This window comes from Cyclopterus lumpus, chromosome 20 (assembly GCF_009769545.1).
Source record: "Cyclopterus lumpus isolate fCycLum1 chromosome 20, fCycLum1.pri, whole genome shotgun sequence".
In the NCBI taxonomy this organism is placed as follows: domain Eukaryota; kingdom Metazoa; phylum Chordata; class Actinopteri; order Perciformes; family Cyclopteridae; genus Cyclopterus; species Cyclopterus lumpus.
Genome location: NC_046985.1, coordinates 1,850,510 through 1,866,493, shown reverse-complemented (window position 1 = coordinate 1,866,493; position 15,984 = coordinate 1,850,510). Strand labels below are relative to the sequence as shown.

The following is a 15,984-nucleotide window of genomic DNA, read 5'->3' as shown; positions in this document are numbered from 1 at the left end:
ACAGATACAGTAGCTTTAGATCCCCTTTTGGAGGTCAGCTGGTGACCTTCAACCTCAGGCTGGAGGTCACATGATGAACAGGAAGTCATGGAGCTCCTCGAGCAGCAGTAAACAAACAGTGATAACAAGGTAGATCTATTATTTGGTGTCATGATATACATCCAACAGTGTGTATAAATAATAATAAACATTTAGTTTAATTTACCTTTTGTTGACTTTGAAACAGAAGTATGTTTTAAATGTAAGATGTCTATATATACATATACATACATATACATATATATATATATATATATATATATATACACGTTCTGTAGATATACACACTTTATACAAGTTATTTTCAGATGAATATTTTATGTCCAAGAATAAATATAAATATATAAATATATATAAATAATATATAAATATATATATATATATTATTGAAAAAGTTGCTGATTTTTTGTAGATTAATCAATTCATCGTTTAGTCTGAAGTGTCAGAAAAAAGACAAAAATATTAAATTTACAATGATTTAAAAAAAAAAAGAAGATAAAAATGACAAACATGGCTGATTTATTTCCTCTCAGTGAACTAATCGATCAAGTGAACTAATCGATCAAGTGAACTAATCGATTAATTGAACTAATCGATCAATTGAACTAATCGATCAATTGAACTAATCGATTAATTGAACTAATCGATCAATTGAACTAATCGATTAATTGAACTAATCGATCAATTGAACTAATCGGCTCGGCATGCAATCGTTTAAAAAAGGCCAAAAAGAAAGAAAAACCCTGTTCCATTTGCAGGAAAAACTAATAATAACACAATATATATCAAATATTCATCCCGTATCGGCTCTATGCGTAGTTACAATAATAATACATGATAATATAATATTATAAACACATGGCACCATTTATTTAGCTTATTGTGACTAAACGAACGCTAAAAAGAGAGAAAATCACGAACGTTGTCCCCGATGAACCAATAAAACAGCTTCTTTATGGGATGTAATAGTTCATGTTGTATCTGCTTGGCTGAAACAACGTGTTGCGCAACTCTCACTTATATTAAAACCTTATTTATAGAATACAAATTATTTAATGTGTAATTTCACATACAGTGTTAAAGATTACAGCACTCGGCAACATTCAGAGGTCTTTTCTTGATGAAACCCCTGGAATAAAAGGGGGTTGTAGGTAGAACCGCTTAAATATATAAAAAAGGGTTCTCTGTAGAACCCCCTGGGTGGGTTCTAGATGAAACCCTTGGAATATAAGAGTATTTTAGTTTGAACCCCCTGGGTGGGTTCTAGATATAAACCATTGGAATACATATGGGTTCACGGTAGAACCCTCTGGGTGGGTTCTAGATGAAACCCTTGGAATACATATGGGTTCACGGTAGAACCCTCTGGGTGGGTTCTAGATGAAACCCTTGGAATACATATGGGTTCACGGTAGAACCCTCTGGGTGGGTTCTAGATGAAACCCTTGGAATACATATGGGTTCACGGTAGAACCCCCTGGGTGGGTTCTAGATATAAACCATTGGAATACATATGGCTTCACGGTAGAACCCTCTGGGTGGGTTCTAGATGAAACCCTTGGAATACATATGGGTTCACGGTAGAACCCTCTGGGTAGGTTCTTGTTAACACCTCAGAAGGTGGAAAGGTTCTGGATAAAACCCCCAGAAAGGGTTCTCGGTTCCCTGTAAAAAACCCATCTCCTACGGGGTTCTGGGTAGAACCTTTCACAGATGGTTCTAGGCATAACCCTTGTGTTGGGTTCTAGGTAAAAAAAAAAAAAACTTCTGAAAGGGTTGTTCTTTGAGAACAACTCTGCAGAACCGTATGTGGTTCTAGTCGGCCTCCTTGTTTCTCAGTGTAAGGGAACCGGAGAACCGCGGTCTCCTCTGGTTCCCGTGTCGTTTTTGGGCCAAAACGGAGTCCGACATGACGCTCGCTGTCGTCATGTCGGACTGGGGGGGGGGAGGGGGGGGACGGGACCCCCCTCCTCTCAAGGCGATACAGTAATTCTTACATACATGTCACTTCATCATCATCATCATCATCATCATCGTTGCATTGGCGCTGCAGTCCATGGTCATCGGAGGAGGAAGTTACAGACGCACACACACTCAAACATACAATATTGCACAATCCAGTGAGTATACACAGCTGTGAACTCTGGCCCACTTTAACACACACACACACACACACAGTTTAGTGTGTGTGTGTGTGTGTGTGTGTGTGTGTGTGTGTGTGTGTGTGTGTGTGTGTGTTAGTGTGTGTGTTAAAGGAATCAAAGATAAGTGTCTGTGTGACCTCTAAAAGTAGTCGGAGCTCGTTCTGCAGAACATTTCCAGTTTTTACAAAAAGATACTGGAGTCTGTCTTTTTATTATTTTTAAAAAGGAGCAGATTTGACTTTTTTAAATCCCAATTTATTTCCCCAGAAGTCGGAAAGAAAACTTTAAACCTGAGTGGTTCCGATGACGATGATTATTTAAACAATACACAGATAAATAAGATAATGTTAAGCTGCCTAAATCAGATTATTTTGTTATTGTTATGATTGATGTTAACTACTTTTTGAACATGTTTATTACCCAATAAACACCCTTAAATTACACTTTGGACACTGAGTAATCTCAGTTCAGATTAGTTTGCTAGCATCTGTTAATTTAATTTAGTTGTGTCATTTTAATGTCGTCCGTACTCGCGAGGAAACATTGTTTCAAAATGTGTCGGGACGTTAAAATAAAAGAAGCTTTTTCTTTCTTTGGTGGCTTTGGATTTAAAATGTTTTGGTGTTTCGGCCTTTTTTAGGAGACGTGTTTGACAGACAGCTGCGGGGTGGGCGTGTCTTTGTGGTCCAAGTGTAAAGTATGGAGCTAATGTTAGCCTATAGAGGAGCTTGAAGTGTAAAGTATGGAGCTAACGTTATCCTATAGAGGAGCTTGAAGTGTAAAGTATGGAGCTAATGTTAACCTATAGAGGAGCTTGAAGTGTAAAGTATGGAGCTAACGTTAGCCTATAGAGGAGCTTGAAGTGTAAAGTATGGAGCTAATGTTAGCCTATAGAGGAGCTTGAAGTGTAAAGTAAGGAGCTAACGTTAGCCTATAGAGGAGCTTGAAGTGTAAAGTATGGAGCTAACATTAGCCTATAGAGGAGCTTGAAGTGTAAAGTATGGAGCTAACGTTATCCTATAGAGGAGCTTGAAGTGTAAAGTATGGAGCTAACGTTAGCCTATAGAGGAGCTTGAAGTGTAAAGTATGGAGCTAACGTTAGCCTATAGAGGAGCTTGAAGTGTAAAGTAAGGAGCTAATGTTAGCCTATAGAGGAGCTTGAAGTGTAAAGTAAGGAGCTAACGTTAGCCTATAGAGGAGCTTGAAGTGTAAAGTAAGGAGCTAATGTTAGCCTATAGAGGAGCTTGAAGTGTAAAGTAAGGAGCTAACGTTAGCCTATAGAGGAGCTTGAAGTGTAAAGTATGGAGCTAACGTTAGCCTATAGAGGAGCTTGAAGTGTAAAGTATGGAGCTAACGTTAGCCTATAGAGGAGCTTGAAGTGTAAAGTATGGAGCTAATGTTAGCCTATAGAGGAGCTTGAAGTGTAAAGTAAGGAGCTAACGTTAGCCTATAGAGGAGCTTGAAGTGTAAAGTATGGAGCTAACGTTAGCCTATAGAGGAGCTTGAAGTGTAAAGTATGGAGCTAACGTTAGCCTATAGGAGGAGCTTGAAGTGTAAAGTAAGGAGCTAATGTTAGCCTATAGAGGAGCTTGAAGTGTAAAGTAAGGAGCTAACGTTAGCCCATAGAGGAGCTTGAAGTGTAAAGTATGGAGCTAACGTTAGCCTATAGAGGAGCTTGAAGTGTAAAGTATGGAGCTAACGTTAGCCTATAGAGGAGCTTGAAGTGTAAAGTATGGAGCTAACGTTAGCCTATAGAGGAGCTTGAAGTGTAAAGTAAGGAGCTAACGTTAGCCTATAGAGGGGCTTGAAGTGTAAAGTATGGAGCTAACGTTAGCCTATAGAGGAGCTTGAAGTGTAAAGTAAGGAGCTAATGTTAGCCTATAGAGGGGCTTGAAGTGTAAAGTATGGAGCTAACGTTAGCCTATAGAGGAGCTTGAAGTGTAAAGTATGGAGCTAACGTTAGCCTATAGAGGAGCTTGAAGTGTAAAGTAAGGAGCTAATGTTAGCCTATAGAGGGGCTTGAAGTGTAAAGTATGGAGCTAACGTTAGCCTATAGAGGAGCTTGAAGTGTAAAGTATGGAGCTGACGTCGAAACCAGAAACGTGTTTGAAGTCGCGGCCTGAGAAAAACAGAAAGTGCAAACACGGCGACTCCTTTCTGGGTTTTAAGGACTCGGTCCTGCAGATTGAGGCAGAAGTAGACCACAAGCTGCTCTAAAGCCTGTGACCATGACCCTAAAAACAAGTTACCTCTCTGCAGAACCAACGAGGAGTTCTCCGGTACCGGTCCTTCTGCTCCAGTTGGCGCCACAGACCCCCTTCTTCTTCTTGATCTTCTTCTTCTTGTCTTTTCTACAGATTCTGGTCCAGCCAGCGGATGTAGTTGTCGGCGCTCCTCCGTCCGACGCTGGACAGAACCGGCGCGAAGGCGAACGCCATGCAGCCGTGAAACCCGTCCTCGTAGTGGTCGCTGGTCACCGCGACGCCGGCGTCCCGCAGCCGCCTGATGTACATCAACCCGTCGTCCCTCAGCACGTCGAACTCGCACGTCATCACGTACGCTTTGGGCGTCGCGCCCAGGGCGCCCAGCTCCGCCAGCAGCGGCGCCGCCCGGACGTCCATCAGCTCCGGCACGGCGACCATCACCTGCGGCGACCCCGTTTCTCTCGCCACGGGCCGGAAGTGCTTCTTGCGCTCCGCCGGGAGCAGAGCGGTCCAGTCCAGCTTGGAGCGAGCGTCGGCACCGATGGCCGGCTGGTCCAGGGAGCTGTGGTTGTTAGCGAGCAGGAGGGGCTCCAGGGAGGCGTCGGCGCCCAGGTACTGCAGCCAGAAGCGGGCCATGACAGGCCTGTAGAGGATGGGCACCGCCCGGTTCTGCTGGTAGGACGGGGTGTAGAAGTCCAGCGCCTGCAGCACCGGATAGATCAACGCCTGGACCTTGAACTTCACCGGCAGAGTGTCGTCTGAGCTCAGCTGTGGACACAAGCAGCAGTTTAGATAGTTTGTTGTATCCCCTGAACGCCACTTCGGTACACCTTCAGCCGGTGACCACGAGGTGGCCATCAAACGGTATAACTCCTCCCCCTTCTGTCTACCTCTTGGGCCACAGCGGCGGCCAGGTTTCCCCCGGCGCTGTCCCCGGACACGCACACCCTCTCCGGGTCGATGCCGTAGCGCTGCAGAACCGGAGCCGACAGGAAGGCCCGCGACGCCGCCAACGCGTCGTGGTACTGATCCGGGAACACCGCCTCTGGAGCGAGACGGTAGCTACGGCAACGGGAGAGGAAGACGACATCAGAACGTTGTAACGGGACTACGAACGAGAAGGAAACTCCTTTATAATTTTACGTCTTTCAGATTGTACGTCCCCCAAATGTCTACATTTAAAAAGTAATTGCACGGAATAAATATTTACAGAAATTGAAAAAAATTATAAAATTAAATTTTTTGAACTCATATGTTCTTTTTTTTCTTCAGAAATCAATCTTTTTTCTTTCTTTTTTTTTTAATACAAAATTTCAATAACTCTTATCTATTTAGGAATTATTTGGCGTTGCATTAATAACAAAAAGACAACGGCAACATGAATGTGACGGAACTTACTCGACCGATATGATGACAGAGTCCAGGTCCTCCGCCATCTTCCGACAGAGACTGTCGTATGACCGCATCCCTGTGAAGCAGGTGGAGTGACGCTGATATATATATATATATATATATATATATATATATATATATATATATATATATATATATAATATAAGTTTCAATCTAACTGTACTCACGTGCGCTGCCGAGCGCCCAGCCTCCACCGTGGAAATAAACGACTCCCCTCTTCAGCCGCCTCCCCGCCGTCGGCAGGAAGACCCGGGCGGGCACGCCGCCCAGCGAGGAGTCGCTCACGTGCACGGCGGAGCAGGAGCGAGCCTCCACCTCCTCCACCCAGGACACCACCTGGTTCAGCAGGTGGACCCGGTGGCACACGCCCAGCGCGTGAGCCACGTCGCTCTGCAAGCGCAAACACACACACCAGTGGATTGATACATCTATATATATATATATATATATATATATATATATATATATGAAGTAATCTCACTATGGAGCCTCTCCCTGACATTCATTTAAATGAGGTGGACATATTTCTGTGACATTAATTAAAATACATTTCAATATTCTCTTTTCTATTAAAAAAACATTAGAATGAAGTGTAAATGTTCTACTTTGCATTGAAAAACCTTTCAATTAAAAGATATTGAAATAAAGTGTAAATATTCTACTTTCTATATATATATATATATATATATATATATATATATATATTGGAATAAAATGTAAATATTCCCCTTTCCATTAAAAAAAAAATTGGAATAAAGTTGAAATATTGTCCTTTAAATAAAAACCTGTCCTGCTCCACCTGTCCTCCTCCACCTGTCCTCCTGAACCTGTCCTCCTCCACCTGTCCTCCTCCACCAGTCCTCCTGAACCTGTCCTGCTCCACCTGTCCTCCTCCACCTGTCCTCCTGCACCTGTCCTCCTCCACCAGTCCTCCTGAACCTGTCCTGCTCCACCTGTCCTCCTCCACCTGTCCTCCTCCACCAGTCCTCCTGCACCTGTCCTCCTCCACCAGTCCTCCTGAACCTGTCCTGCTCCACCTGTCCTCCTCCACCTGTCCTCCTGCACCTGTCCTCCTCCACCAGTCCTCCTGAACCTGTCCTGCTCCACCTGTCCTCCTCCACCTGTCCTCCTCCACCTGTCCTCCTCCACCTGTCCTCCTGCACCTGTCCTCCTCCACCAGTCCTCCTGAACCTGTCCTGCTCCACCTGTCCTCCTCCACCTGTCCTCCTCCACCAGTCCTCCTGAACCTGTCCTCCTCCACCTGTCCTCCTGCACCTGTCCTCCTGCACCAGTCCTCCTGAACCTGTCCTGCTCCACCTGTCCTCCTCCACCTGTCCTGCTCCACCTGTCCTGCTCCACCTGTCCTCCTCCACCTGTCCTCCTCCACCTGACCTGCTCCACCTGTCCTGCTCCACCTGTCCTGCTCCACCTGTCCTCCTGCAGCTCTCACCGCCTGCATGAAGCTCCGGATCAGCGCGTCCAGCAGCATCAGCTTCCAGGGCTCGCTCACGCCGCTCGGTAGCGGCAGGTAGACGTAGTAGGCGGCCGCTGACAGCAGCACGGCTCCGGCCAGAAGGAGCCTCATCGCAGCGGAGTTCCGTTCTTCCTCCCCCGCTACCTGAAAGCCTCCCGTTCGGACGGGATCAAACTATACCGGGTGAAGGCGATCGGTCGCTCGGCCAGGGGAACGACGAAACACGGAGGAATGACCCGGATTTCAAAATAAAAGCCGGGATTCAAATGTGCGCTCGATAACTTAACAATGATGCAACAACATGCAGAAACTATCTTATTTTGAAATCTTGTTACAGGATGTAATGTAAGCCTTGCGTAATGTGGTTGCTGATGGGAAATGTAGTTGTTTGGATGTTCGTAATAAAATCCAATATAAATATATATTTCTATATACTATAAAAAAGACAAATGAAAATGATGATGAAATTATTTTAATTGTATTATTGTTAACATGTGTATTGATATATTTGTGTTATTATTATTAGTGTTCAAATTGAATAGAGAAAATTGTACTTTAATTACAATAACAGTAATTGTTCACCCTTCCTCAGTTTGATTCATTAAATGCCCACGAAATATAACCATGGTAACAATAATTAAAGTCTTTGTAAATCCAATTTGTTATTCAATTCAAAGTTTTAAAAGCCAGACTACAAACATGTATCTGTCTGAATTATTATGCATGTGTGAAACCCGATGTGAGACGATAATCTAGTCAAGCAGAAAGCATTATTTTACTGTTGAAGTCTGATCTGACTTTCTTCTGTACTCTTCAGGATGTTTACTGAAACCAATGTTCAAACTCCTGAAATATGAAGTATAGCTAAATTAACACATTGATGAAGCTAAGCGTCATTTTCAATAATGTTCAGGAATGAATACAAAACGCCTCTCCTGTTTACCACAATGCAGCGGTTCTCTCCTGTCAAGTAATTAGCCACACCTGCCTTCAACTGCTCTCACCTGTGTCCAGGTAATCAACGAGGTAAGCTGGGTGAGCTTAAAAATAGCTCTCTTCAATCACTTCCTGTTTTCATTTTGCTCCAGTTGCTCCTGGTTTGGTAGGAGCTGACAGAAGTGGCATAGTTTGCTGCGTCACTGTCCTGTAACTGAAGCCATGGGGTTTCTCTTGAGGTACATTTTAAACATGATTCTGTTTAATTGTTTACATCGTTCCACTCACTAGTAAAACACAGTACCTCTGGGATGTCTTGTTTAGATGGTTTCTGTTGTCCTTGCTAGCTGTTGGAAGGCATCAAGCGAGAGGTAAGTTAAATTGTGAAGCTACTGACTTGGTTGTGTTCATGCACTAACATGTCTGCTCTACAGGTTTCAGTATTGGATCTGCTGAGAAGCATGAAGATAATGAAGTGCCAGTTGCAGGCTATCCAACACATTCAAGGGGCATTAAAACTAGAGACAGATCTTCATGGCGCACAAGGCTTTTTGGTGGTGGCGGTTCAACCTTAAATGATTACGAGGCAAGTAGCTACAACAGACAACCAATTACTGAAGCAAAATCTCAGCAACCACATGATCAGTCTGTGCCAAAAATCCAGTATTCATTTAATTATCATCAACAGCCACAGGTCGCAGAGTCTGGGTACCAGCCCCAGCTGCCCCAGGTAAGCCAGCGGCCCCAAAAGCCTAGCTATCCACCCCAGCAACTTGGCTATCCTGCCCAGCAACAACAACAACAGCAGCAGCAGCAGCAACAACAACAGCAGCAGCGACAACAACAACAACAACAACAGCAGCAGCAGCAGCAACTTGGCTATCCATCGCAGCAGCAACAGCAGCAGCAGCAGCAACCTGATTATCCTGCCCAGCAGCCTCAGCTGCCCTGCACAGGTGCCGCCCCAGGTGCCCCGGCAACCTGGCCATCCTTCTCTGCAGCAGCCCCCGCCACAGGTGCCCCGCAAGCCTGGCCATCCGCATCCACATCAGCAGCAGCCGCAGCACCCACCGCTGGCGCTGAAGCCCCAGCTGCCCTAGCAGGCTGGCCATCCTGGCCGTCCTCTCCAGCAGCAGGTGCCCCGGCAGACTGGCCATCCTGGCCATCCTCTCTAGCAGCAGGTGCCCCGGCAGACTGGCCATCCTGGCCGTCCTCTCCAGCAGCAGGTGCCCCGGCAGACTTGCCATCCTGGCCATCCTCTTCAGCAGCAGGTGCCCCTGCTGACTCGCCATCCTGGCCGTCCGCTCCAGCAGCAGGTGCCCCAGCAGACTGGCCATCCTGGCCATCCTCTCCTGCAGCAGGTGCCCCGGCAGACTGGCCATCCTGGCCATCCTCTCCTGCAGCAGGTGCCCCGGCAGACTGGCCATCCTGGCCGTCCTCTCCTGCAGCAGGTGCCCCGGCAGACTGGCTATCTTGGCCGTCCTCTCCAGCAGCAGGTGCCCCGGCAGACTGGCCACCCTGGTCGTCCTCTCCAGCAGCAGGTGCCCCGGCAGACTGGCTATCATGGCCATCTTCTCCAGCAGCAGCAGCAGGAGGAGGTGCCCCGGCAGCCTGGCCATCTTCCGCAGCAGCTGGTGCCCCGGCAGCCTGGCCGTCTTCCGCAGCAGCTGGTGCCCCGGCAGCCTGGCCGTCTTCCGCAGCAGCTGGTGCCCCGGCAGCCTGGCCGTCTTCCGCAGCAGCTGGTGCCCCGGCAGCCTGGCCGTCTTCCGCAGCAGCTGGTGCCCCGGCAGCCTGGCCATCGTCCGCAGCAGCTGGTGCCCCGGCAGCCTGGCCGTCTTCCGCAGCAGCTGGTGCCCCGGCAGCCTGGCCGTCTTCCGCAGCAGCTGGAGCTCAGGCAGCCTGGCCGTCTTCCGCAGCAGCTGGTGCCCAGGCAGCCTGGCCGTCTTCCGCAGCAGCTGGTGCCCAGGCAGCCTGGCCGTCTTCCGCAGCAGCTGGTGCCCAGGCAGCCTGGCCGTCTTCCGCAGCAGCTGGTGCCCAGGCAGCCTGGCCGTCTTCCGCAGCAGCTGGTGCCCCGGCAGCCTGGCCATCTTCTGCAGCAGCAGCCGCCGCCCGAGGAGCCCCGGCGGCATGGCAATCGTCCTCTGCAGCAGAAGCCACCGCCCGAGGTGCCCTGGCAGCCTGGCCGTCTTCCGCAGCAGCTGGTGCCCAGGCAGCCTGGCCGTCTTCCGCAGCAGCTGGTGCCCCGGCAGCCTGGCCATCTTCTGCAGCAGCAGCCGCCGCCCGAGGAGCCCCGGCGGCATGGCAATCGTCCTCTGCAGCAGAAGCCACCGCCCGAGGTGCCCTGGCAGCCTGGCTATCGTCTGCAGCAGCTGCAGCAGAAGCCGCCGCCCGAGGTGCCCCGGCAGCCTGGCCATCTTCCGCAACTGCAGCAGCAGCCGCCGCCCGAGGTGCCCTGGCAGCCTGGCCATCTTCCGCAGCTGCAGCAGCAGCAGCAGCAGCCCGAGGTGCCCCGGCAGCCTGGCCATCTTCCGCAGCAGCAGCCGCCGCAGCAGCAGCAGCCACCACCCGAGGTGCCCAGGCAGCCTGGCCATCTTCCTCAGCAGCCACAGCCCGGGGTGCCCAAGCAGCCTGGCCATCTTCCGCACCAGCAACTGCCCGGGGTGCCCCGGCAGCCTGGCCATCTTCCACAGCAGTCGCCGCCCCAGGTGCCCCGCCAGCCTGGCCATCTTCCGCTGCAGCAGCAGCCGCCCACCCGGGTGCCCCGGCAACCTGGCGATCTTTTGTAGCAGCCACCGCCCCGGGTGCCCCTGCAACCTGGCCATCTTTTGCAGAAGCCGCCACCCCAGGCGCTCCGGCAACCTGGCCATCTTCCGCAGCTGCAGCAGCCACCGCCGGAGGAGCCTCGGCAGCCTGGCCATCTTTTGCAGCAGCCTACGCCCCAGGTGCCTCGGCAGCCTGGCCATCTTCCGCAGCCGATGCCCCTGCAGCCTGGCCATCTCCTGCACTAGCCGCGGCAGCCTGGCCACCTGCCGCAGCAGCAGCCTGGCCATCTTCTCGCTCCAAAGCAGCCCTAGGGGCCCAAGCAGCCTGGCCATCCTTCCCCGCAGCAGCTGCCCCAGGCTAGCTATACTCTCCAGTAGCAGCCGGCTCAGGCTAGCTATCAGTCTTTGCAAGAAATCTAATATTCATCAAGTTATTTTCCGATAGCCACAGTCTGGTTATCAGCCACCTCCTGCCCCAGAAGACCCCGCCCACCGGTAGCCGCAGAGACAACCATCTCTGCAGCAGGTGCCCCGGCAGCCAGGCCATCTTGCACAGCCGCAGAGACAGCCATCTCTGCAGCAGGTGCCCTGGCAGCCTGGTCATCTTGCGCAGCCGCAGAGACAGCCATCTCTGTAGCAGATGCCCCGGCAGCCTGGTAATCTTGTCCAGCAGCAGCCTAAGAGACAAGAGGGCCCCCACAGGCAGCCGCAGAGACGGCAGGGCCCCCACAGGCAGCCGCAGAGACGGCAGGGCGCCCACAGGCAGCCGCAGAGACGGCAGGGCCCCCACAGGAAGCCGCAGAGATGGCAATTCAACTTTTGCAGCTCCCTAATTGGATGGGATGGTAGGTAAATTAGCTCTGCCATATGATTTTAAGCGTAATACTGATTTTCCTTGACCACTCTTCTTCTTGTATTCCAGGCATCGCAACACTCGAGGGTCTACAAGGACTCAGCCATTGCATTGACTTGTCAAATTAAAATAAACTCTCCCATGTATCTTTTCAATTAATCTGTTTCTTTGATCAAGTAGTGATCTCACTGACGTGAACACAATGGATCTTCAGGTTGTGGGGTGGCAACCTAAAATCGTTGGTTAGTTTAGGTTTCAGATACACTTGGTGTATCCAACTTTGTTTTTGACCTGTACAGAACTCTACTGCTCCACACCCTACTAACCCACTCCAAAAAGTGGAAATGAAGTGTGACTATATAAAACTTAATACAAAATACCCTTTGCATCTCTTCCAAAACATCTGCCATCTATGCCCAAAGGTCACTAGCATGACTGTATTGTGGGCAAAAACGTTCAACTTCAAGTGCAAACTTTGTTTTAAAATGTATATTTCATGAATACACTATTGCTTGACACGGCAACAGGTCAGGCTGCAGGACAGACCTGGTAAATCCAAGCCTGAGGGTGAACTGGGACCACCAGCATTAATAACGGAGTTCCACAAGGGTCTGTGCTTGGACCAATTTCATTTACCTTTTTTATATATGCTTCCTTTGGGCAACATTATCAGGAAACACTCCATAAACTTTTATTGTTATGCAGACGATACTCAATTATATCTATTGATCAAACCAGAGGAGACCAACCAGCTCACTAAACTTCAAGCATGTCTTAAAGACCTAAAAACATGGATGACCTGCAACTTCCTGATGTTAAACTCAGACAAAACTGAAGTTATTTTACTGGCCCTGAACACCTCAGAGATCAATTATCTGGTGATGTGGTTTCTGTAGATGGCATTGCCCTGGCATCCAACACCACTGTAAAGAATATCTAGTTATCTTTGACCCAGACTTGTCCTTTAACTCCCACGTTAAGCAAATCTCAAGGACTGCATTTTTTCATGTAACATTTTAAAAATCAGGCACATCTTGTCCCAAAAAGATGCAGAAAAGCTGGTTCACACGTTTGTTACTTCCAGACTAGATTACTGCAACTCCTTATTATCAGGCTGCTCTAATAAGTCTCTTAAGTCCCTCCAGTTAATCCAGAATGCTGCAGCTCGTGTACTCACAAAAACTAAGAAAAGAGATCACATGACTCCTGTATTAGCTGCTCTGCACTGGCTCCCTGTAAAATCAAGAAGCACCTACAAAGCCTTGATTGGTGCTGCACCACATCAAGACCTGGTCCATATTCCTGGCAGAGGTTGCTGAGGTAATAAAAAATCTCCTCGGCAGCAAGGCTCTGGTGGATGAGATTCACCATTAGATCCTGTAGGCACAGGCCATTTTTGGGGTGTCTTGGCTGGAACACATCTTCAATGTTGTGTGGAGGGACGGTTCCTGTGACATGGCAGACCAGGATGGTGGTTCCTATTTCTAAAAGACATACCTGAAAGTGTACTCGAATTATTGGGGTATCCCACTGCTCGGCTTTTACTTTTTAGTAAAAGTCTTTCTTCTGCCCTCTTCTGGATGTTTACTGAATCAAATGTTTTAGCTCATCATATATGACTGGCTGAATTAACAGTGAAGCTGACCAGATACTTTGACTCTTTATTTCTTTCATTAATTATTAGCCACACTGGCCTTAAACTGCTCACACCTGTGTCCAGTTAATCAACAAGGTAAGATGATTGACTTTGAAAAGAGCTCTTCAGTCACTGGTTCAATTGTGAGGCTTGGTAGGAGCTGAAAGAAGTTATTGTCATCAACATTCTTGAGGTGCTTTGCATTGACCATTTATGGTTTACTGTCAGCATGCAAGGCTTTTAACTAGCTGCGCATATTCACAGGTTGATTTGGGATTCATAAAAATAAATTGCTTTTAAACTTTACTTTCATAACATTTTTCAATCATGTTCAATAATAAAATACAAAAAGCCTTTGAACCAGCCTTTCCTGGACTAAATAAAGCAGTGGTTCTTTCGTCAGATAATTAGCCACACCTGCCTTTAAATGCTCACTCCTGTGTCCAGTTGATCAATGAGGTAAGATTGGTGAGCTTAAAAATGTCTCTCTTCAGTTCCTTCCAGTTGTCAGCCTGGTTCAGTTGTGTTGTTTGGTAGGAGCTGACAGAAGTGATTGAGTTTACTGCTTCACTGGCCTACAACTAGCTGAAGCCATGGGGTTTCTCTTTAGGTATGTTTTAAACATGATTCTGTTTAATTGTTAAAATTGTTCCACTCACCAGTAAACACAGAACCTCTTGGATGTCTTGTTTAGATGGTTTCTGTTGTCCTTGCTAGCTGTTGGAAGGCATCAAGCGAGTGGTAAGTTTAGTCAAGTTGTGAAGCTACTGACTTGGTTGTGTTCATGCACTAACATGTCTGCTCTACAGGTTTCAGTATTGGATCTGCTGAGAAGCATGAAGATGATGATGATGATGTACCAGTTATAGACTATCATCCATATTCGGGTAGCTTTAAAACTGGAGACGGATCTTCATGGAGCACTTGGCCTCTTGGTAGTGGTTACCAGCCCGAAGCTGAAGCTCAGCAACCACATGAACAAACTGTACTAGAAATCCAAAAATCATCAAATTATCCTCCCCAGCAGCCCCAGGTACCCCAGCAACATAGTTATCCTCCTCAGCAGCCCCAGGTACCCCAGCAACATAGTTATCCTCCTCAGCAGCCCCAGGTACCCCAGCAACATAGTTATCCTCCTCAGCAGCCCCAGGTGCCCAAGCAACATAGTTATCCTCCCCAGCAGCAGCCTCAGGTGCCCCAGCAACCTAGTTATCCAGCCTGGCAGCAGCCACAGGTACCCCTGCAACCTAGTTATCAAGCTCAGCAGCCTCAGGTGCCCCAGCCACCTAGCTATCCTGCCCAGCAGCATCAGCTGTCCCAGCCACCAAGCAATCCTGTTCAGCAGCAAAAACTGCCCCAGCCACCTAGTGATCCTACTAAGCAGCAGCAGCTGCTGCCCCAGCCACCTAGCGATCCTGGCCAGCAACCTAGCTATCCTGCCCAGCAGCAGCAACAGCAGCACTTGCCCCAGCAACCTAGCTATCCTACCCAGCAGCAGCGACAGCAGCAGCTTCCCCAGCAACTTGGTTATCCTGCTAAGCAGCTGCCCCAGCCACCTATTGATCCTGCCCAGCAACCTAGCTATCCTGCCCAGCAGCAGCAACAGCAGCACTTGCCCCAGCAACCTAGCTATCCTACCCAACAGCAGCGACAGCAGCAGCTTCCCCAGCAACTTGGTTATCCTGCTAAGCAACTGCCCCAGCCACCTATTGATCCTGCCCAGCAACCTAGCAATCCCACCCAGCAACAGCAGTGGCAGTTTCCCCAGCAACTTGGCTATCCTGCTCAGCAGCAGTGGCAGTTTCCCCAGCAACTTGGCTATCCTGCCCAGCAGCAGCAGCAGCAGCAGCAGCAGCAGCAACTTGGCTATCCTGCCCAGCAGCAGCAGCAGCAGCAGCAGCTTCCCCGGCAACTTAGTTATCTTGCCCAGCAGCAGCAGCTTCCACAGCAACTTAGCAATCTTGCGCAGCAGCAGCCGCCGCCCAAGGTCCCCCAGCAGCCTAGCTATCCTGCCCAGCAGCAGCAGGTGCCCCAGCAGCCTAGCTATCCTGCCCAGCAGCAGCAGGTGCCCCAGCAGCAGCAGCAGGTGCCCCAGCAGCCTAGCTATCCTGCCCAGCAGCAGCAGGTGCCCCAGCAGCCTAGCTATCCTGCCAAGCAGCAGCAGGTGGCCCAGCAGCCTAGCTATCCTGCCAAGCAGCAGCAGGTGGCCCAGCAGCCTAGCTATCCTGCCCAGCAGCAGCAGGTGCCACAGCAGCCTAGCTATCCTGCCCAGCAGCAGCAGGTGCCCCAGCAGCAGCAGCAGGTGCCCCAGCAGCCTAGCTATCCTGCCCAGCAGCAGCAGGTGCCCCAGCAGCAGCAGCAGGTGCCCCAGCAGCCTAGCTATCCTGCCAAGCAGCAGCAGGTGGCCCAGCAGCCTAGCTATCCTGCCCAGCACCAGCAGGTGCCAAAGCAGCCTAGCTATCCTGCCCAGCAGCAGCAGGTGCCACAGCAGCCTAGCTATCCTGCCCAGCAGCAGCAGGTGCC

At 49.3% G+C, this 15,984-nt stretch overlaps 1 protein-coding gene and 1 long non-coding RNA gene across 2 annotated transcripts; one reads left to right on the top strand and one right to left on the bottom strand.

Annotated features, from left to right (window-relative positions):
• Positions 1 to 4,139: 4,139 nt before the first annotated feature.
• LOC117749610 (neutral cholesterol ester hydrolase 1-like) lies at positions 4,140 to 7,486 on the bottom strand. The gene is made up of 5 exons (XM_034560254.1): positions 7,251 to 7,486; positions 5,968 to 6,190; positions 5,786 to 5,855; positions 5,278 to 5,449; positions 4,140 to 5,155 (listed from the first exon to the last, which is right to left on the bottom strand). The coding sequence occupies exons 1-5, from the start codon at positions 7,383 to 7,385 to the stop codon at positions 4,535 to 4,537; spliced, it is 1,221 nt and encodes a 406-aa protein (XP_034416145.1). The 5' UTR covers positions 7,386 to 7,486; the 3' UTR covers positions 4,140 to 4,534.
• A 6,448-nt stretch (positions 7,487 to 13,934) lies between these two features.
• LOC117749532 lies at positions 13,935 to 14,377 on the top strand. The gene is made up of 3 exons (XR_004611721.1): positions 13,935 to 14,071; positions 14,156 to 14,202; positions 14,271 to 14,377. It is a non-coding gene; the product is annotated as an uncharacterized LOC117749532 (long non-coding RNA).
• Positions 14,378 to 15,984: the final 1,607 nt, after the last annotated feature.

Bases quoted from the DNA above. Each gene is read 5' to 3' on its own strand.
- LOC117749610 (XM_034560254.1), bottom strand. From the start codon at position 7,385: ATGAGGCTCCTTCTGGCCGGAGCCGTGCTGCTGTCAGCGGCCGCCTAC. The intron at 5,856-5,967 runs GTGAGTACAGTT...CCTGCTTCACAG, and splicing joins CTGGGCGCTCGGCAGCGCAC to GGATGCGGTCATACGACAGT. The intron at 5,156-5,277 runs GTAGACAGAAGG...TTGTGTCCACAG, and splicing joins CCGCCGCTGTGGCCCAAGAG to CTGAGCTCAGACGACACTCT.